Source organism: Eurytemora carolleeae, unplaced genomic scaffold, assembly GCF_000591075.1.
Source record: "Eurytemora carolleeae unplaced genomic scaffold, Eaff_2.0 scaffold155, whole genome shotgun sequence".
NCBI lineage: Eukaryota > Metazoa > Arthropoda > Copepoda > Calanoida > Temoridae > Eurytemora > Eurytemora carolleeae.
This window is the reverse complement of record NW_019396666.1, coordinates 355104-378387: the sequence shown is the minus strand read 5'-3', so window position 1 is coordinate 378387 and position 23284 is coordinate 355104. Positions and strand designations below refer to the sequence as shown.

The 23284-nt window shown below is 32.5% G+C and overlaps 1 protein-coding gene across 1 annotated transcript; it reads left to right on the top strand.

Moving 5' to 3' along the window:
• The first annotated feature begins 296 nt into the window (after positions 1–296).
• Positions 297–22953, top strand: LOC111707106 (uncharacterized). The gene is made up of 25 exons (XM_023480105.1): positions 297–378; positions 479–500; positions 1104–1201; positions 2123–2176; positions 4952–5050; positions 7613–7658; positions 8789–8895; positions 9373–9455; positions 10066–10215; positions 11508–11612; positions 12477–12573; positions 13649–13737; positions 14774–14881; positions 14957–15034; positions 15745–15786; positions 15864–15944; positions 16335–16440; positions 16593–16772; positions 17389–17511; positions 18747–18824; positions 18905–18964; positions 20110–20147; positions 20336–20395; positions 21649–21700; positions 22746–22953. Exons 1-25 carry the CDS (start codon positions 337–339, stop codon positions 22818–22820), a joined length of 2073 nt encoding a protein of 690 aa, XP_023335873.1. The 5' UTR covers positions 297–336; the 3' UTR covers positions 22821–22953.
• Positions 22954–23284: the final 331 nt, after the last annotated feature.

Below are 23284 nucleotides of genomic sequence, written 5' to 3'. Positions count from 1 at the left end.
TCACTGCATGAATTGACTAGATTTAGGTCATTATCATTATTATTATTGATGCAATCATTATCATTATTATTATTGATGCAATCATTATCATTATTATTATTGATGCAATCATTATCATTATTATTATTGATACAATCATTATCATTATTTTGATTATTATTAGTATTATTTTTATCATTAATATTACTATTATTATTATTATNAACCTTTTCGCGGCACAGGAGAAGAATAGGGGGAGTTTTCCAGAAGCCACGTCATGATATATATATTTTCTACTTTGTAAACTTAGATAAAAATATAGTTAGTCGTTATCATTTCAGATTTGTTCCTACAAAAATGATATTGATGTATGCACTAAAAATAATTTTCATTTTTAAGGAATGATTATTTTAGAAATTTAAATATATTCGTAAAATTATTTAATTTTTTTTCTTGTCGTTTTTATTAATTTTTTTATGACTAAAAATCATTTCTGCAGAGTGTGTTCTCTGTTCCTATTGGTAAGCTAAGTTTCCTTATAAATTTATATAATAAAAACAACACATTCGTATATATGTTCCCTAAACCCGGCCAAACGTCTCTGAAGTCTCATCCTTTGTGGGTAGCCCTGTATCAAAAGATACAAATTCAGGACTTGGGAACTGAATACTATATATTTTAATCTTCTATTCCTTATATCGTTGCAACCTGATGATTATAAACCTTTGATATTTCAAACTTATGGCTAATGGAACTTTCTTTAAAATATCGGGTTTCTAAGAAACAAGAAAAAGACAAAATGCTTCAGACAACAGCTGTCTAGTGTCTAGTGTTAATGTCTAAAATTGTTTTTTTAGATCAACTTTCTCCTTAAATGTTAATTTAAAGGTTACAATACTGCAACTAAAAACAAAGAAATTGAGTCATTTCTGATTTTCTAAAACCTATATCTTTGCAACCTGATGGTGTAAACCTTTGATATTTCAAACTTATTTTTTCTGATCTATTAGGGAAATATAAAAGGTCTACGACATTGGATTGCTTATATAGAGAAATTAGAAAGTCCGAGTTTTCAGAATTTCTCTGAAGAATTTCTCTATTAAAATGTTTTTAAATATTTACAGTTGAAGAAAGGGAAGACAGTTATGTTCCTGAACTTCCTTCTGATTTCTGCTCTCTTCCCGCTGAACTAGATTATAAAGGAGCATCTAGATATATCCAGGTACTGCAAGTATGGGCTGGCAAAATTATTATAAAAACAGAATGTTTTTGGTAAAAATCAATATATCTCTTTTGGATTATGCTTAACACTTTTCGTGAGATGGTTACTGAGCAGGGCTGAGCTAAATTTCAATCAAGATTTTGAAATTAATGGAAACTTATCAAAAGAGCTCTTCAGTTTTTTTAAAAGTTTTCTAACCCCTAAATCTTTGCAACCTTATGGTGCACCTCTTTGATATTTCATAATCAGATTTCTAACAGATTTCATATGCATCAGAAATACAGAGTCTACGACATCAGGTTGCAAAGATATAGGGATGAAAAAGTCAGAGATTGTGGCAAAGACTCCATTTCTTTTGATTTAACATTTATTTATATTTATATTTAATATTTATTTATTAACATAAATGTCTAACTACAGTATTTATCTTTAAATTGGCTGAATTGTTTTTTTTATTAATCCTTTTCTTTTCAGTATAAATTATTTATGAGTTTTGTAAAATTAAAATTTACATCACAACCTCCAATTATTTTGGTCAGGCTACTGCAGTACGGTCAGGCTATTGCAGTACGGTGAGGCCACTGCAGTATGGTCAGGCTACTGCAGTACGGTCCGGCAACTGTTGTACGGGCAGGCTACTGCAGTATGGTCAGGCTACTGCAGTACGGTCCGGCTACTGCAGTACGGTCAGGCTACTGCAGTACGGTCAGTCTACTGCAGTACGGTCAGGCTACTGCAGTACGGTCAGGCTACTGCAGTACGGTGGCTAATGCAGTACGGTCAGGCTGCAGTACGGTCAGGCTACTGCAGTACGGTCAGGCTACTGCAGTACGGTCAGGCTACTGCCGTACGCACCGAACGTCCAGTTTAGGGTGAAATAGTGATAGCAATTTTTTTTATTCGAAATATTTGTGTTTACAGGACTGTGAGAGTCTGGGCAGGCTTGAAATCCCTATTCCAGCTCCAAGCACTGAGGTAATTAAGCACACAGTTTACAGATATATACAGATAGCTAATCAGCTTTAACGTGCTGGCCTAAGTAGGCCTATGCCTGTACCGGCACGACATGCTATATTGTTACAAAAGGTTTTTGACTGCTATGCCATCTAACCGTCACTTTTTGCATCTAATATCCATTTACGGGTTAAGTTTTATAATTTTTAAAGAAATACCTAAACTTTTAACAACAACAAAAAATTAAATTATTTTTTAAGGTTTTGTATTTCGTATCTTTAGGATCCATAAATATCCCTGAATATAGATGTCTGCTAATGGTTTTTTTTTAACTTTATCAATTTTTTTTTTTTTTATGAAACAATTTATTTGATACCATATATTTAATGCAGAATGCAGATAATCATTTTTCAAATCTTCTTGTTTCCTGGCTGTCCTGTTTTGCTCATTCAATTAGCTGCATACCCCCGCCCCCCCAGGATGGTTAATATGCAGATTCGAGATGCTGATCAGGCAATTTGTAGTATTTCAATATCAGCTCTTGAGTTTCTGTAATTATTCTAGTTGTTTTTGATATCGGCCATCTATGCAGGTTTATTGCTGACATTGTGTAATGAGAACTTCCCTTTGTCAGGTGCATTACATGTATCAGTGTCTTGCAGTAATTTAGAAAGAAATTAAATGGCCTCCTAGCCTTAACTGCATTCGGCTAGCTTCAAGGTGATTTAGATGTACCCCCTAGGAAAGGAACACCCAATGCAACCAATGATGATCTCTCTCAGAAAGTTTTGATTACGATTCCACAGCAAAGCAGTTTCTGAGTTCCACTATATCTGCTCGTGAAGAAGGATAAGGTTGGAATTTAGGAGGCAGGCGGATGAGGATGGAGGTGTAAGGGTAACAGGTATGAGAAATACCGTAGTCCTCACTTTTAATGTGTATTCTCACGTGAACAGATTTTTTAAAGAAAAAATAACCCGCTAAGCATGCTGTCTCATCGCTTTAAAACACGGGAGTGTGTCTTTTGCCTATCATTGTCAGAGGTCTGCCATGCGTAATCGAGTTTCCATTGTGAGGAGGGTGAAAAACCAGTTTATGGTATTTGATTTAAAGTCTATTGAAGGCTGTGTTTCCCCTCAAAACCTGTATCAGCGTGTACCTCATCCCTGATGTTTTGAGTTTCTGTATTCCTTCTATATTCATCTTCATTACTATATCTTGTTCGGGATTAGTCACGCTTCTAATGGGTCTTTAATACTTTTCCAATTGTTGTTTCGGTTATTTTAATAATCGTTAAATCTAAAGTCATATTGATGTATTTTTTTTTTATAAAATTTGGTTCTCCTCGTTCTTGTGAACTCTTTTATTATAAACAATGCCATAATAAAATTCTAACTTGCTTTTTTAAAAACAATACTTTTAATATCCAGACAAACTCTGTTCTGAGTGCATGAAACAGTGGCATTATTAAATATTTAACTTTAGAACACACTACCAAATTATCTTTAATAATAGGATGAAAATCTTCAAAATTGTCAAGTATTTAAATTATGGGAACTTAAGAATGGGATATCTTTAATCCCGATGGGTTAATGTTAATATCCAGTGTGAACACTTCTACTTTCCTGCATCCGACCAATGAGAGTTCACTCATTCAATGGCGCGCAAAATTTCAAATTTCCCGGCTTCTCTGATTGGCTGTTCCGGTTTCTCCAAATGCCACTCGATTGGTTGAGTTATTTACACTTTTGCGGATACAAACTTAGGAATAAATTAATCTTGAAATTAATAAAAAGTGAAGATCAAGCATTGATCTCAGTATCCACAATTCTATAGTTTTCAGCTCAAGATTGTTTTTCTTCTGTAGAAGAAAGAAGTCTTGATCAGTTGCAAAGATAAGTAAATTATAAACCTGTTCCTTGTCCAACAGTGCACTATAAATATATCGGCCATTCAAGGGGTATTCACCTTTTTCTTCAGAACAACCCACATAATTTGGGGCCTGAACAATTACAATACTTTTATAATACAGAGTATATTGATAGAGGTTCAGTGTACTGAGTACAGCAGACAAGCTGGGCAAAACTGTACTATTTTATAAAAATTGGGTTTGTTTGTGTATTTTTAAAAACATGTTATCTTTTCAGTGCTTTCTTCGTTTGCTTTCTTATAATTATTTTCATTTTAGGGGAAAAATATCTATCTATCTCTCAGATCATTTCATATTGATGTGTACAACTGCAAAATGCCTCCTAAATATCTGATCTAAATATATACCAAAATTGAAGTTTTAACAAATCCCTACAGACTCTGCAGTATGTGTACTGAATAACCCCCTCTTCTTCTTGAATCGAGGTTTCGTGAGATGAGTTTGTCTATTTAAACACAAAATTTATAAAACAACAATTAAGTAAACAAAAGAAAGCTAGGAATTGATTTTAATTACGCATTGATATTTCAAAATTCAAAGGTTCACAAATGCAAATTTACAAACCCTTTACAGTTTCCTGGAATTGAGTATTGGCCACAAACTCTATAATTTTCTAATCTTTATATTTTTACAAACTATGAATTACATTAGGTAAAACAATCCAACTTTGTAGGATTAAAGGTGTACACCATCAGGTTGCAAAGCTATAGGAATAAGAAAATTTGAGTTTCTTGCAAAGACTCAATTCCTTTGTTTTATATTTTTATTTTTGGAAATAGGCAAATTCATTTCTGTTATTGAAAAATGTCATTGAGGGAAAGAATTAAGTTTTCAATCCATTATTTTTCAACCTTGTTGTTTTCTAGCAACGTGGAATCCATCCTGTAGTGTGCTGTCCCAGGAATATTGATACAAAGGTATCAATATGTTTCCCCACTGATGCGTGGTGTCCAACATATACTCAGGAAATCATAACTTTTCTAGTAAAAGGGGGCTGCTGTACGCTGCTACAAGCTGCTGAAAGCTGTTGTAAGCTGCTGTAAGCTGTTGTAAGGTGTTGTAAGCTGCTGTAAGCTGCTATACGCTGCTATAAGCTGCTGTAAAGCTGCTGTAAGTTGATGTAAGCTGCTGTAAGCGTTGTAAGCTGTTTTAAGCTGCTGTAAGCTGGTGTAAGCTGTTGTAAGCTACTGTAAGCTACTGTAAGCTGCTGTAAGCTGTTGTAAGCTACTGTAAGCTGTTGTAAGCTACTGTAAGCTGTTGTAAGCTACTGTAAGCTACTGTAAGCTGCTGTAAGCTGCTGTAGCTGTTGTACGATACTGTACGCTGCTGTAAGCTGTTTTAAGCTGCTGTAAGCTGTTGTAAGCTACTGTAAGCTGTTGTAAGCTACTGTAAGCTGCTGTAAGCTGATGTAAGCTGCTGTAGCTGATGTACGATACTGTACGCTGCTGTAAGCTGTTTTAAGCTGCTGTAAGCTGTTGTAAGCTACTGTAAGCTGCTGTAAGCTGTTTTAAGCTGCTGTAAGCTGCTGTAAGCTGCTGTAAGCTGCTATAAGCGTAATTGTAAGTGACTCTCTATTCAAAGATGGCGATGCATGATTTACAACGGTACCCATTAAAGTTTTCTCTGATCAAGTATAAATTAAATATCCAATTTTTTGTTCCTATAAACTGAAAATGTCACTTTTCTGAAATAAACACTTTTAGAGTAATAAAAACGACGTTTTCTCTTAAATATTTTTGATCAGATTAAGATTTCAAGGGTATCGTTGTAAATCGGGCATTACCAGCTTTGCGTGGAGAATCACCTGAAATTACCATAGATAAAGATAGATAAGACGACATTTTTCATCTTGAAAGATATAAATGTACAGAGATGTTTTAAAGATATTCAATAGATTAACTAGGTCGGTTGTGAACATTGGCTGTTCTTATGTCATTGAGTACTTGTGGTGTACATGAGTTCTGTAGAGAGAAATTTAAGTTAGTTCAGTCCTTCTCATGTCCTTCCTCAGTTTTCGTCAGTATGATATATTGCTCAGTGAAATATTGTTGTTCAAAAAGTTCCATTCCCTGAGTTATTTTACACTCTATTATGAAATCCATTAAAACACCAAACCACCCCGCTTATCAATGAAGTACACTTTGACCCCTAGAAGTATGAGTTCGCGGACTGTACAATTCTTGGTGATTTGGCGTACATAAGCTATCTATGTTTATTTATTTATCTATGGAAATTACACATACAGTCTCTACACAGAATTCATTTGCAAAATTTGAACTTGGTTAAAAAACTTCCATTGTCGAAAAATTAAAATGGCAGCAGGTTCTTTACTTACAAAATTAAAATTGCAGCAGCTTATTTACTAACACAAAATTATAATATCAGAAGCTTATATCATTTAAAATTTTAAATGCAGCAGCTTATTTACTAACAAAATTATGATTGCAGCAGTTTAATTACTTATAAAATTTAATATCAGAAGCTTAAATACATTCAAAATTTTAAATGCAGCAGCTTATTTACTTACAAAATTATAATTGCAGCAGTTTTTTTGGAGGGGAAGTTGCGAGATAAGCGTTATACGCATTGAAGAATGAATTATTTTTCAGTAATCTGTTTAATTATCTTTAATACAGGGTGTCCCAAAAAACATGGGAATTCAGTGACGAATTCAATATCGCCTTTGTTATGAATTAGCATTGTAATACCTAATTTCAAAAGCAATAATATTATTATGTCTGCTAGAGTTTATTTTATGAAAACGGTAAAAGACTGTAAAGATGTGTCTATAATGTCTCCGCAAGATGAACAGTGAAGACGGACAAGTTTACTCTGTTTGTATACTGCAATTTTCTTGTTATACTAAGTACAACCGTATGCAGTCAAAACATTAACAAACAAAATGTGAACATAGCAGACGAAACTCTTACAGATTACAGCTTTCTCAGTAGGTATCACTATACTAAATCAAAGAATTATTTTAAAAGACGATATCGAATTCGTCACTGAATTCCCATGTTTTTTGGGACACCCTGTTGTTCAATTAGATCAATGTTCTTTTAACTGCCTTTTGACAAGCTTAGTCTCTCATTTGATGATGTGACATAATGAAAATTTATTTACAAAATGTGGAATTTGCGTACAAAATGTGGAAAATATATCACTGTGATTTAAAATTTGCAAGCTCTCAAGCTAAAATTTATGAGAATTTTGCCAATTACTTCTTAAAAACCAAAGCTAACAAAGGAACTTTACAATCGTAAAATGAACATGTAAAGGGCTACAGAAAGGCATTTGAGAGTTAGAGCGGTAAAATCAAAGCCCAAATCAAAAACGACCAATGTGACAAAGTCAAAATAGACTGAATCTATATGACATCGGGATAGAGCACTTATACTTGATAAAAAGCACTAAAAAGACGTTGAATATATAGATAGACTATCCTCATGATCATTAAACCTGTCCAAAATATTGCCTTCTTGACATTTCTGTTGTTTGAAAAAACGAAAGTATATTGATGAATTCAGCCTGTTTACGACGATTACGACAATGCTGCAGAATCCGTTGCAGCAGGTATTTTCTAGATTTAAAGGGACAAAAGGCGTAATTTAAACTCCTCCATGAAAAGATGACAATGCCCGATTCACAACGGTACCTTTGAAGCCTTAAAGGGAGTGTTCGCGAAAAATGAAAGGGGGTATAGGCTTAATGTGATAAAAAAGCGCTTTTGATCGCCACTAAGCTTACTTCCATCTGTTGCGTTTATAAAGAGAAAATTGTTAAAGACGTCTCATACCGAATAACATGGCGTCCATACAAATTGAGAAAATTGCAACATACGACTTATACCGTAAAAAAAATCAATTTAATTTCAAACAAATCATTCATATATTACAAACTATAGTCATCGATTATCTTTCGCCACATTTATATATAGTTGATTTTTCATAATATGTTTTAATTGTTATGATCTGAGAGTTACTTATAAAAACGTTTATTCCTGTTTCGAGGATTTTTGGTAATGAAGACCACATTTTCATATTTTCCAGGAATGTTCGAAAACAAGTTGTAAGCTAAATATTATTTTAAAAAACAAAATCAAAACTAGTATGAAATATTAAATATATACAAATGTGGCGAAAGATAATCGATGACTATAGGTTGTAATATCTGAATGATTTGTGATATTAATTTAATTTTTTTACGGTCTAAGTCGTATGTTCCAACTTCCTCAATTTGTATGGGCGCTACGCTCTTCGGTATGAGACGTCTTTATCAATTTTCTCCTTATAGACGCAACAGATAGAAGTAAGATTAGTAGCGATCAAAAGCGCTTTTTTATCGCATTAAGCCTATACCCCCTTTCATTTTTCGCGAACACTCCCTTTAATCTGATTTTAAAAACGTGGAAGATAACGTTGTTTTTATGACACGAAAAGTGTATATTTCTCTGAGTTTCCATTGCTTATAATAAACAAGCAGAGGTTTGGCAGAGAAACCTCAAATGAAAATACAGTTTAAAGGAATAAAAACATTGATATCTAATTCATACTTGATCAGACAAAGCTTTCAAGAGTGCCATTGTAAATCCGGCATTGCCTTCTTTACATGGAGGGTCACTTCAAATTACGTTTTTAACAAAAAAAATTAGTTTTTGACAAACTGTACATTTAATTTGAACATTTAGTGATCTTTATGCTTAGATGATTTAACAGTTGGAGGAGAAGATGTGAGCCAATATGATGATGGAATAGATCAAAGACAGTATGACGATGGAGCAAACAATGAATATAATACTGATTATGAATATGTAAGAACAAAACATTTTTACAATTGGAACTCATTACTTGATACAGTGTCTTTGCATCCTGACTATTTCATTCTAAATCTTGAACTTTGCTCGAGATCAAATAATCAAAGTTAAAAAGTTTGTGGCAAATTAGAAATTCCATTTTAGTTTATTTGTATTTGTAAAAGGTTTGAGTGTGGCTTTAAAAATGCAAAAAGTATGTCGGAAAATTTGAAAAATTAAAAGAATTTATTTTTGAAAAATTTTTAACTTCGGAAGCATTTTTTATTCATCATTGAGTTCTAACTTCTAAAAGGGGAGTTTACCCTTCTGCATTTTTAGGGTTAACTCATATTTTGTTATAAAAATTTATTTCCTATTTATTAAACCTTATTTCTTATTTATTAAACCTTATTTCCTATTTATTAAAACTTTTGACTTTAAAGATTTTAAAAATGGAATTGAAAGGCTGAAGGCATAAACGTTTACCTTACTTAGATCGCAGAGGTGGAAGTTTTACTGAGTAATGTGGAGATTAACTGTCTAGGTGTTGTTAACACAACTTGTACTCCATTCTCAAGGTAATAACAAATATAGCTTATCTCTTGAACACATTAAAAGGAGATGTAAGCGTAACCCGCCATGTAAAATGACAATTTCCGACTCACAAGAGTACCTTTAAAAGTTTTGTCTGATCAAATATGAATTGGATATCAATGTTTATGAATCCTAAAAATATTAATTTCAATTGTGGTTTCTCTAACAAAAGTGTCATGTGAATTTCTATTGCAGGACAGCATATGGGAATTATTAGAATTAAACCTATATAAACAACAATATCTTCCACATTATTGATCAGATAACTTTTTGCTATCCTTGCATGTAGATTCACTGAAAATTATGCGTGCACTTCCCTTTAAGTCAGTACACTTGTAATTTCTTTGAAAACTTTTAGTTGATTTTTAGTAAGTTAGTAATTCTCTTTTTAAACTCTTTATTAAAATCTAGGATTTCACATTTCATGTAGACCCTCCATGCAAAGATGACAATGCTTGATTTACAACATTACCCTGGAAACCTTAATCTGTGTCAATCTTAATCTGACTCGAAAAGTGATTATTTCTATGAATTTCTCCATTGCTTCTGAGAAACAAAAAATAAACATGTCTTTTAAAGATATTTTGTTTTCAGGTGTAATATAATGGAAGAACTAGATCTGAACCCTCAAACCTTAGAACAGACAACAAGGTTTTGCAGTTTTGACGAAGCATCTGCGGAACTTATGATTTGCTGTCCATTCAAAAATATTTTGCAAACATCTAAACTTCCTGAGAACCCTAGGTATATTTTGTATCATTTAGGATATTATTTATAGAGCAATTACCTTTCCTGGGAATTGGTTTGTTTTATTTTAACTCCTTTCTAAAAACTAGGTGAATTCATTTGCAAAACTTTTGGCGCGAAATTTAACGCAAAATATTTATTATTATTAAAAGAGCAATTTGCGCAATCATTCACAGATGTCATTTTGCTCACTATTCCGCTTTTTTGCAACTTTGTTTTGCACAATTTTGGACAAATTGAAAAGGTCCCAATTTAGAAAGGATAGCAAGGGTTGCATTATATATATTTTAAAAAATTTAACATTGACACGAATGTATCACAGAATTTATATAATCAAGAGCCTAGTCCTGTTCTCAGGAGATACAGGGTGTCCCACGAAACATGACGGCAACAAGACGAATTGACTGTCGTCTTCAATCTTGGAACATAATTGTCACATTTAGTCGTAAACCTACTTTAGCATGTACAGTGATAACCAGAAAACTCTGAAATAGGAAGACGACTTTACAGCAATACTTAAGTGTATTTAAGGTTGCTACAAAGCAAATAATTTGACCATAAGACACTTTTGAAAGGGGTCTGTTTACACTGCACAATTTCTGTGTCCGATGATAATTGGAATATTTAAAGTCGTAACTTGAGTCTAAAAGTCGTCTTCTAATTTCAGAGTTTTCTGGTTATCACTGTATGATTCTTGAAACAATAATCACAACATTTGTCTAGTCCTGGCATACCCAAAATGTGGTCTGCCTTTTCAATGTGGTCTGCCTTTTCTTTACCGTTCAAGTCGTCTTGCTACAGTCATGTTTCGTGGGACACCCTTTATGTATCCCCTGAAATCGTATATATCAAAGATTATGTGTGTACTTTTCAGTCTTCATATATATTTTCCTGTCTTCCGAATTCATAATCTGTTTTTCGGATATAGTTTCTGTTTTCCGGATACAATTTCTGTTTTCCGGATATACTTTCTATTTTCCGTATATATATTTTCTGTTTTCCGGATATGTTTTCTGTTTTCCGGAGATATTATCTGTTTTCCGGATACATTTTATGCTTTCCGGATATATTTTCTATTTTCCGGAAATATTTTATGTTTTCCGAATATATTTTGTGTTTTCTGGATATATTTTATGATTTCTGGATATATTTTCTGTTTTCCGGAAATATTTTCTGTTTTCCGGATATATTTTCTGTTGTCCGGAAATATTTTCTGTTTTCCTCGATATATTTTCTGTTTTCCGGATATATTTTCTGTTTTCTGGATACATTTTCGGATATATTCCTAGGTTTCCAGTCAACAATAAACCTCGAAAGTGTGAGGATCAGACAAACCTGTGTCAAAGATGGAGTAAAAAAGGAGCTTGTGCACTGGACAAGTCATTCGTTACAAGGTAACTTTTGTCACGGGTAGCCGTAGTACATTTGAATTTCTGAGCCGGGTCAACCTTTCCGGTCTTAGTTTGTACTGTATCGCCCGGACATTGGGTTAATAAAGCAGACACTCAACTGGTGCAACAAGGTTGACCCGGTCAGACTTTATGCTTCATATAGGTTGAATTTACTTTAACTAAAGGGGCAGAGGTACGGGATGAATGTACTTAACATGAAACCAAATGTATTTGTAATGTGTATGTAAGAATAAGAAATAATACAAATTTTCTAATGGTTTTTTAACAATCGGCTATTTTGTTTCCGCAGCCTTCTATTAAAACATGCCAATTGGTCCCAAAGGAATTTAGTCTTTAGCACTCAAATTTTTTAATCCCTATATCTTTGCAACCGGATGGTGTAAACCTTTGATATTTCAAATTTTGATGTTTTTATCTAACAGAAATCTTCCTTTGAAATATTTAAGATCTATATCATTGGGTTGTAAAGATATTGGGATTAGAAAACAGAGTTCGTGTCAAAGTCTCAATTCCTTTGAAGCGTCTTCCCTAAATGTTAGAAGAAAATTTAGTGTTAGAAGAGATTGCTTCAACTAACCCTAATAACGTTGTCTAATTTGTTCCCGCAGACGTCTCTAAAAATATGCCAATTAATCCATAATTTGACTGCCCTTTTAAAATAGAAAATTCTATATTTAGTGAGGTTGATCCGTATCAGAATTCTATATTTAGTGAGGTTGATCCGTATCAGAATTCTATATTTAGTGAGGTTGATCCGTATCAGAATAATTCTATATTTAGTGAGGTTGATCCGTATCAGAATTCTATATTTAGTGAGGTTGATCCGTATCAGAATTCTATATTTAGTGAGGTTGATCCGTATCAGAATGTTGTGACAAATCTTGACATGTTTCAATTTACAATGAAAGGATGTATGGAGTCCTGCAACCGTTGCGGCAGCAAGGTATATATCTTTTTATCATAAAAATTAGTTATGCAAAGTATGACTTAAAAGGGAGTGACCGACTATGTAAGATTGTTGAACTGAGTATGCAGTGTTGTGGAAAACTTCTTTCGGATTCATTTTAGACATATTAAACTTTTTAAAGATATGTAAATCCTAAGTTTGAGCATCAAAATAGAAACTGATATTTGAACAAGATTACTTATTTTCGATGATAAGATTAATTTTTTTTTCTCAACATGTTCCTGTACATGACGTCTGTAGTTTATTGTAGAACTTTTTTACATTTCATGTCGTCGTTATTTAATAATTTAAAAAAACTAATTCTGAAAACGTATCCACCCCCAAAGTAAGAGTTTTGAACGTCGAATTTGCGCTCAAACTCAGGATCTACAGATCTTACATAGCCGGTCACTCCCTTTAAGGCGTTTTAAGAATGCAAACACACACAACATAGTAATTTTCATTTTGTAACTTTTGAAAATAATGATTCCTTCAATTTGGTGGATTTTAAATAACAAAGATGATCCAAATTATCCCTAGACACCATAGGACGTATAAATGATGTCCAGAGGACGTCAATTATCTACAAGATGTCCATGTAACATTGGCTTTAATAGAACCTAAATGCATCTGCACCATTTACGTTCTGACAAAATAGTTTACAGGGAAAGTCAAGAAAATCATTAATGTTACTTTTTTACAAAATGGACAAATTTGACCAGCACTGTCAAATAAATCAATGTAACTGGGAAATTTCATGCAAAACCAAAAAAAATATATATGATATAATATGTGAAGTGGCAACAAGCTCTAACTTTTTTATCTTTGCAACACTCAATGTCTTGACCTTTGATATTTCAGACTTTGAGTTCTGTTAGATTAAATAATCTAAATTTGATATATCAAAGGAAAATAAATTCCTTTATGCAAATTGAAAGGAGTTGAGTTTTTGCCACAAACTCTAATTTTCTAATCTCTATATCTTTGTAACCCAATGTTGTAGACCTTAGATATTTCAAACTATTAATGTTTGTCCTCTAATCCTCATTTCTAAAATGTTTCTACTCAATAGGGGTGTGTGGATGAATTCCCATTATGTCCTCAGTGGGCTAGGGAAGGATACTGTACTGCTTATTCCTTCTTCATGGCCCATTCTTGTAGGTACTAACATCACATCTTATACTGTTATAATTGCCTTCAATGGATTTATCTTATGATGAGAAATGTACTTAGACAATAATAGAAAAAGAAATTGTTTCATGCAACCTATTTATTCAATTTAGTTTTAAATAACTCTTAATTTGTTTTATTAATGTTGGGAAGAATTTTCAAACTTTAGTTTTGTTTTATATATAGTGGTAGGCGATTACATCAATATTACGAAGACAACTTTCGATTTCATATCAAGCTGTTAAGCATTGATACTTGTAAACAAAAAAGTCAAGAGAAGCTGTCAATCAAAAAAGCTTCTTTTTGATTACTTGTAAACTTGTAATTCGAAAAAAAACTTGTTAACAATAAAAACTAAAATAAAAAAGTCGTCTTCATCCTTTTGATATAATCGTCTACCACTGTACAAATAACCAAACCAAAGACAATTGTGGAGTCAATACTCCATATAAGGATGTAGAAGGAAGTTCCAAAACCCCTGGGTTTGCATACAGCAAATAAAATAATTAAGTCTTTGTAACAAATTCTTAATTACTCATCGCTGTATCTTTGCAACCCAAGGTTGTGGACCTAAGATATTTAAAACCATGAATTCTGTTGGATCAAATAATCTGACTATAAGAAAATTTGAGTTTGTGGCAAAGGCTCAATTACGTTTTCCAACTTTTAAATAAAATTATTTCAAAATTATTATCCATGATGAAGTTGCAGGTATAAGCAATGATATATATTCTACAATTTTACCCTCTAAATTAAAAAATAAAAATAAATCGCTTATTTAGAATTAAAATTAGGATTCTATACCAATTAAGCGAAAAAAAATCACTTGTGTTCTACAAAATATTGCTAATTTGAGAATTGCTATGTAGCAAAGTGGCTCCGCTAGAGCAGGCTTGAGGACCATAACAAGGTTTGGGAAGCTTAGTCCCTCTTATATTTACTCAAACCCTATTGCCTCCATGTAATGACGAGATAAATATTTATTACTTGTCTTTTGGCACATTTTGAATACACTTTAATATTCTAGAGAGAGCTGTGGATCATGTGGATTTTTATCAACCTTAAGCACGGAGAAGCAAGTCTATCAAGGGAAATCATATTCTCGTATTTCAGATCCTAACTTTGATTGTGGCAGGTAACCAATCACTTCTAAAACTTATGTCTTCTTCATTTTGATTTGCATTGACATTTAAATTACTCTTATTTTCAGATATAAAGATCTTGACTTTCTTGAAAGCATTGGTCTTGAGGTCATCAAAAATTCTGATGAGACGTCAGAAGAGGCCAAGTAAGTATGACAGGAATCATCCTTTTTGGTAATTTCAAGTGACCCTCCATGCAAAGAGGCCAAATGGCAATGCCCGATTATCAAATGGCAATGACTATTCATAAAGTAGATAGATTTCTCTATTTTAACATAAATTGGTCATCTCTTGAATTCCTGTAAGCTGCAGTAGGCTGTGTACTAAGAACTTCAACGCATCTGATCTGTTACTTAACGCAACTCAAAGTATCAACTGTTTAATGTTAAAAGCGGTTTTCAAACATTCAAAAATCAAAAGTAAAATTTATTTTTCTGCCACTTTTAGATCATAGCCATTGATATTTTTTAAATATATAACAGTTTAAAAAGTAAGTGTTCAGCAATTAAAACGTTTGAAAAGATTACTCATTAATATAGATAAAGAGTACCATTTTTAAATGTAAGGTCACTTGAAATTATCCATACACCCCATTTAAATTTATAGTTTAATTTATACCTTTGCGCGCAACCTGATGGTGCCAACCTTTGATATTTCAAACTTAGACTATTTGAAACAGAATTCATAGTTTGAAAATCTAAGCTCTACAACAGATAAAGGGATTAGAAAATCAGAGGTTGTGGCAAAGACTTAATTCCTTTGATCACTTTTCTTGTTAAGTTGTGTTTTATGTTTCTATGTATGAATGTTTTGATTTATTTTGTTTTTACATTTGATGACATTTAAATATATTTAGAGCAGAGGATGCAGATACTGATGCAAATTTTTGTGAAGTAAGGTAACAAAAGCAGGCAAAGTATAGCATTAAACATGAAGAAAATAATTAATAAAAAACCTAATTTGTACTTCCTTTAGCAACAACGAAGATGACACAGCTTTGGGTAATGCTAATTCTAACACAACAGTCTTCTGTTCCGCATCAATAATAGCAGACAAGTAGGATTTTATACAGAATCTTTATATTCTTTTTAATCATTTTTTATAATTATTTATTATAATGTTGATGGGTAATAACTTGCTTTTCTTAGTAGAAGGGAAAAAAAAGAAAAAAGAGAAAAACTTCACCAAAAAAGGATTATCTAATTTTGGTTTGTTCTTAGCAAGTATCTTATCTCAGGGTCAAAATTTAATCTAGTAAAAAAGAGCAAAGGTTTGGAATAATCAAATTTGAAATTTGTAAAACTTTTTTTGCACCTTTTCAGAGTTCACTTGATAATCATGAATTGAAACCTGAAAATGGACACAAGCTTAAGACATAACAAAAAAGTTATGTTATGTTTTCTGAAATTATAAAAAATATTGAATGAATTAAAAAGCTTGATTCAGATGGATGATAACAGCTGCTCACTGCTCTGATGAAATTAATCCCACCCTAGATGGAGAAAGAAGGATAAAGTCACAGATTCTAAGGACAACAATACCAAGCCTTAAGGTAAATGCTTTCAAGATACTGTATTAGACTTTAAATAGAATGGCTTAACTTTGTAAACTTATTTCATTATTTATTAGGTATAATTAAAAAAAAGGCTCTAAATCAAGACTTTTTTTTGGCTATTTTGAAAATAAAACATCTTGTTATTTCAGGAATTAGTTGAGGTCAAAAATATTTATCTCCATCCAAGATACAGATACGGAGAACTACACGCTGACATAGCTCTTATAGAACTAGGACGTCGTGTAGAGTTTAAACCAGAGGAGTTTGGAGATACTCCAATCTGTCTAGATAAAGGTCTTGATCTACCTGACAAAGTGGCTACAGCTCAGGTGTGATATTGATGTGCACAAATAGATTATCAAGTACAATAGGTGGCAACAGAGAAATGGACCAATTATACACGATGTCACAAATGTCAAATATAACAAGGAAAACGAAATTTTCTCACATTATTTGACATGTTTTTCAAGATCAAATAAAAAGTGTAAAAACGGAAAAAAATAACAATTGAAATTGCACCTTTTTCACTGTAAGGTAAGCTCTTTATTCTAAAATAATCACTATTATTAATAATTTTGTCAGCCACAATACTGAGTTGACACTTCTGACGTAAGAATACAGCTGTACTGAGTGTTCAAATTCTACGTTGCCATCTATTGTACCTAACAATCTATTTGGATGTGCATTCTGCAATCATTGCTTTAAACAATTTATGAATATCAATATTTTCCAAATAAAATCAAGTAAGACTCTCAGATTTACCATCTCCATGGCCACCCTAAGTGACCACCAAAAAAAGAGCAGCCTAATTACAGCAATCTAATTTCCTCAAATAGAATTTTCAATTTTAAACAATTTAAAACATTAGTTTCTCAGAACAACTAGTTGGTTTTCACACAATCTGAGAATATGTTAATGTTATTTACTATAAACAAATAAATTTAGGGGTTTGGAAAGACCGAAAAAGATGATAAAGGTGGTAAACTGCTAGAAATAAATGTAACCTTGGTGAACACGAATGAGTGCATCAATCAGATTAATACCTTCTTGCAAGCTCCCAGAGTTAGGGTAAGTTAACAATTCATATTTTTTTCTAACTGACAGAGGCCTGGTAGGATTATTGATTGATTTTTCTAACTGACACAAGCCTGGTAGGATTATTGATTGATTTTTCTAACTGACACAAGCCTGGTAGGATTATTGATTGATTTTTCTAACTGACACAAGCCTGGTAGGATTATTAACTGATTTTTCTAACTGACGCAAGCCTCGTAGGATTATTGATTGATTTTTCTAACTGACACAAGCCTGGTAGGATTATTCATTGATTTTTCTAACTGACACAAGCCTGGTAGGATTATAGATTGATTTTTCTAACTGACACAAGCCTGGTAGGATTATTAACTGATTTTTCTAACTGACACAAGCCTGGTAGAATTATTGATTGATTTTTCTAACTGACACAAGCCTGGTAGGATTATTGATTGATTTTTCTAACTGACACAAGCCTGGTAGGATTATTGATTGATTTTTCTAACTGATACAAGCCTGGTAGGATTATTGATTGATTTTTCTAACTGATACAAGCCTGGTAGGATTATTGATTGATTTTTCTAACTGACACAAGCCTGGTAGGATTATTAACTGATTTTTCTAACTGACACAAGCCTGGTAGGATTATTGATTGATTTTTCTAACTGACACAAGCCGGGTAGTATTATTCATTGATTTTTCTAACTGATACAAGCCTGGTAGGATTATTCATTGATTTTTCTAACTGATACAAGCCTGGTTGGATTATTCATTGATTTTTCTAACTGATACAGTCCTGGTAGGATTATTGATTGATTTTTCTAACTGACACAAGCCTGGTAGGATTATAGATTGATTTTTCTAACCGACACGAGCCTGGTAGGATTATTCATTGATTTTTTTAACTGACACAAGCCTGGTAGGATTATTCATTGATTTTTCTAACTGACAAAAGCCTGGTAGGATTATTAACTGATTTTTCTAACTGACAAAAGCCTGGTAGGATTATTGATTGATTTTTCTAACTGACACAAGCCTGGTAGGATTATTAACTGATTTTTCTAACTGACACAAGCCTGGTAGGATTATTNTTTGCTTAACTTTAATGATTTCACAACAACGAAATATTTCAAGCTCCGTCGGAGGAGGACAATGGAATTTGCGGGCTGAAAATTTGGTTTGGCTGTCTCCGACAGGAGATTCCAGTAGAAGACGACATTTTACAGAGGTTTTGAAATTAATGGTTAACAATATTACCTATATTTGTGTAGAGAAAGAAGCAGATATTTTGTAAAACAATGCCCATGGGAATTTCTGATGAACAAATTTGTGCCAATGGAATTAAAAAGGTGACATTTTATGAGATGTTTTGATTTATAATCAATTAATCAAATCTATAAAATAACTTCAATTATTAATGTTTTAAAAGGATGATGGTATTACAACAGCAGCTTGTAAAGGAGATAGTGGGGGTCCCCTTTTCCTTCAGGTTTGAAATATTTTTGATAATTTTCAGACTTTTAACTCTGAAGCCAGCAAACTTTAAAAATAGAGCTATCCAGGTAAGGCATGAATATTAGAAAAATTGCCTGTTAGTTATTAACATTTAAAAAATTTTAAAATAGCATAATTTTTTATTGTTAAGGTAATTTTTTTCCATTTTTCTAAAACTTCTTTTTATTAATGGAACTTTACCCAGAGCTGTTGTTGTGTGGTCATACATTTATTTTGTAGGAGTGTGTTTGTCCGAATATTTTGGCAAACCCCTAAATCAGCAGCAGCTCAGTAAATCATTGCTCAGCTCTAAGTGTACTTTTTTTGCAGAAACCATTTAAAAGATTGGATCACTAACAAAAAATAAAAGGTTTTGGTCTCGACTGGTAGTGGGATAAGTTGCAACTTTTAAAACAAGTATCAACCCTAGGTCTTCCCATGCATTCTTAAACTAAGAAAAGTTGGGAAATAATGAAACATAAGACATTTGTCATTCCAAGCTTAAAGTTAATAATGTTTTGATTCTTAAGGGAGTGACCGGCAATATATGGTAGTTGAGCTGAGAATGTAGTTTTGTGGAGAAATTTTGAATGATGTATAGTTACTGAGTTTGAACGCAAAGTCATCCATTTGGGTGGCTACATTTTGAGAATCGTTTGTTGATAAATCATGCAATGTCAGAATCAATCATTTCTGTTTCATCATTATATCGAATTTCTTTTTCTTTGCAAATTTGTTCGCAGAATTCTACAAAATCTTCAAATATCGTCTTTTCAATAAAAAAAATATTTGTGAAGAATGAGAGATTACAGAAACAAATAACTGAATGAGATTACTTATTTTTGGTGTTGAGAATTAATTTTTAATTTCTCAACCTGTTCCTAAACAACTAATTAGTTTACTGTAGAATTTGTGTTACATTTTTCGTTGTCGTTATTTTATAAAAATTTAGATTCTCAAAACTTACCACCCAAATGAATGATTTTGAAAGTCGCCTTTGCGCTCAAACTCGGTAATTATACATCATTAAAACGTTTTATTTGTCTTAAATATATCCTAAACATGTTTCCACAACACTGCATACTTATTTCAACCATCATACATTACCGGTCTCTCCCTTTAAATCAAGTTCTAATTTAGGATGAGGAGGGGAGGAGAAATCTAGTTGGTATTGTCAGGAAATAAATATTAAAAATTTAAACTTTTAGTGATTTTCCATACAACCATGTCAACAATGTTGTTCTTGCTAAACATCTATTAAGGATGCAGTTTATCTTCACAAAAAACCACAAAAAACCGTAATAATGGTTATGGTCATTAACCATCCATAAAAATCCATAAAATCATTTTCAATATTTTTCAACAGCGGATCTCTGTCTTGCTGCGGAAATGCCCCAGAATGGTACACCAGTATACAGTACAACAGGTTAGATCATTCACCAGTATACAGTACAACAGGTTATATCATTCACCAGTATACAGTACAACAGGTTAGATCATTTACCAGTATACAGTACAACAGGTTATATTATTCACCAGTATACAGTACAACAGGTTAGATCATTCACCAGTATACAGTAAAGAAGGTTAGATCATTTATTAGTATACAGTACAACAGGTTACATTCACCAGTATACAGTACAACAGGTTAGATCATTCACCAGTATACAGTACAACAGGTTATATCATTCACCAGTATACAGTACAACAGGTTATAGCATTAACCAGTATACAGTACAACAGGTTAGATCATTCACTAGTATACATTACAACAGGTTATATCATTCACTAGTATACAGTACAACAGGTTATATCATTCACTAGTATACAGTACAACAGGTTATATCATTTACCAGTATACAGTGCAACAGGTTATATCATTCACCAGTATTCAGTACAACAGGTTAGATCATTTACTACTATACAGTACAACAGGTTATATCATTCACTAGTATACAGTACAACAGGTTATATCATTCACCAGTATACATTACAACAGGTTAAATCAATCACTAGTATACAGTACAACAGGTTATATCATTCACCAGTATACAGTACAACAGATTATATCATTCACCAGTATGCAGTACAACAGGTTATATCATTCACCAGTATACAGTACAACAGGTTAGATCATTCACCAGTTTATAATACAACAGGTTATATCATTCACCAGTATACAGTACAACAGGTTAGATCATTCACCAGTATATAGTACAACTGGTTATATCATTCACCAGTATACAGTACTGCAGATTATATCATTCACCAGTATACAGTACAACAGGTTATAGCATTCACCAGTATACATTACAACAGGTTATATCATCCACCAGTATACATTACAACAGGTTAAATTATCCACCAGTATACAGTACAACAGGTTATATCATTCACCAGTATACATTACAACAGGTTATATCATTCTCTAGTATAGAGTACATCAGGTTATATTATCCACCAGTATACAGTACAACAGGTTATATCATTCACCAGTATACAATACAACAGGTTATATTATCCACCAGTATACAGTACATAGTACAACAGGTTATATTATTCACCAGTATACAGTACAACAGGTTATATCATTCACCAGTTTACAGTAAAGAAGGTTAGATCATTTATTAGTATATTATAGTACGCATAACCGCATAACCCATACTTGATTTTCTTTAGGAAATGGATTGAATGTATCTTGGACAGAGCTCCTACACTAAACTTTAATAAGGTTAATTTTATATCTAGTTTATCTTTCATCTTGCATCAGGCTTCCTGCAGTTTACATCATGATATGTTTTCCAATATAGCCCTGGACACGTTTAAACTTTTTGTTGCTGGACAAAAACGGACATTATCATTATAATTTCTATTTGTTAAAGAGGGTGCAATTTTTTTAGAATGTTTCTTTTCGTTCATTAACAAATTTTTCCATTTGTCAACAGAATTTTCTGTTCATTTTAAAAGACTGTCGTTCGTTATAATTGCCTAGGCCTATGGCATATATCTTTTGTTTTTTCCTATGTAATATATCTATCATACAAAGAGTCCCAAAAAACATGGGAATTGAGAGACGAGTTTAAAGTCGTCTTTGATTTCTGATACTTATTGCATGACAAAGAAAGTATAAAAACGAGGCTGTAAATCTTACGAGCTTTTAATAAAGTGATCTACCTTTCTTGTGTCTTAAAAATTGACGAAGTTATTAATAGATATTAAGGCAATTTTGATTTATTAAATAAATTGAAATTTGAACAAATTTTACAATATCTCCGTCAATTTTGAAAATACAAAAATGGTAGACCACATTTTTAAAATCTCATGCCCAGGCGTTTTCTATTTTGGATGTTTAAGATGGAATACTGTAATGATTGTATTCATGAAAAATGCCGCATTGATCGAAGACGATATAAAAGTTGTCACGTAATTCCGATTGGGACACCATGTATTTAACTTGCATGTTATCATTGTATATCATGTTTTGGTATCAAGATAAACAGTTTTCTTCTTTCTCCTGTCCTAGTTAAGGCTGGCCGTCGTTCCTGAGGAACTATCGTTTTTTCATGGGAACGAACGGAACGAACGATTAAAAAAAGTAGGAACACGCGCAGTTCTAAGGACCGGTAATCGTTCCAGGCGAATTATCGTTCTTTTACGAAAACGAAAGAAACGGAACAGACGATTTAAAGATAGGATGAACATGCCCTGCCTTGTACAAGTATTCTAGTATTTTAAAAACTTCTTTCTTAATTTCTTTCATCAAATGTATTTTCCAGGCTAAAGTCGAGGCAGAATGTAAAGGCGCTGGTATCAGGAAAGGCAAAGACGACTTCAGCATCTGTGGTCAATAACAATTTTCCTAATTCTTAAGAGGACGCCATCACAGAAGTTTAGAGAAAAAAACTTTTTTTAAATGTGTTTCTAAATACGATAAACCATTGATATTGTTAGAATACTAATTACAATAAAGTAAGCATCAAATTACATTATGTAAACAGGTTACTTCTGAGCTAGTTTTTTTGGTCAAACATTGCTAATATCATTAAAAGTAGTTTGATCATTATTTAAAATTTCAACTCTATCCTGATTGGGAATTTTGGTTAAATATAGATTTGATTTCCACCCTCCAATGATTTTGCACATAAAGGAGTGTGATACATAACCCTAGTCCAAATTATCAATACCGGTGGCCGAATTTAAAGAATTTGAGCGGCGGTTTAAATTTAAGCCGCGGCTTAAATATGGTTGGTTCCACTTAAAATTGTATCAAATGTTTCAAGATTTAAGCCGGCGCTTAGTTTAAACCGGGTTTTGG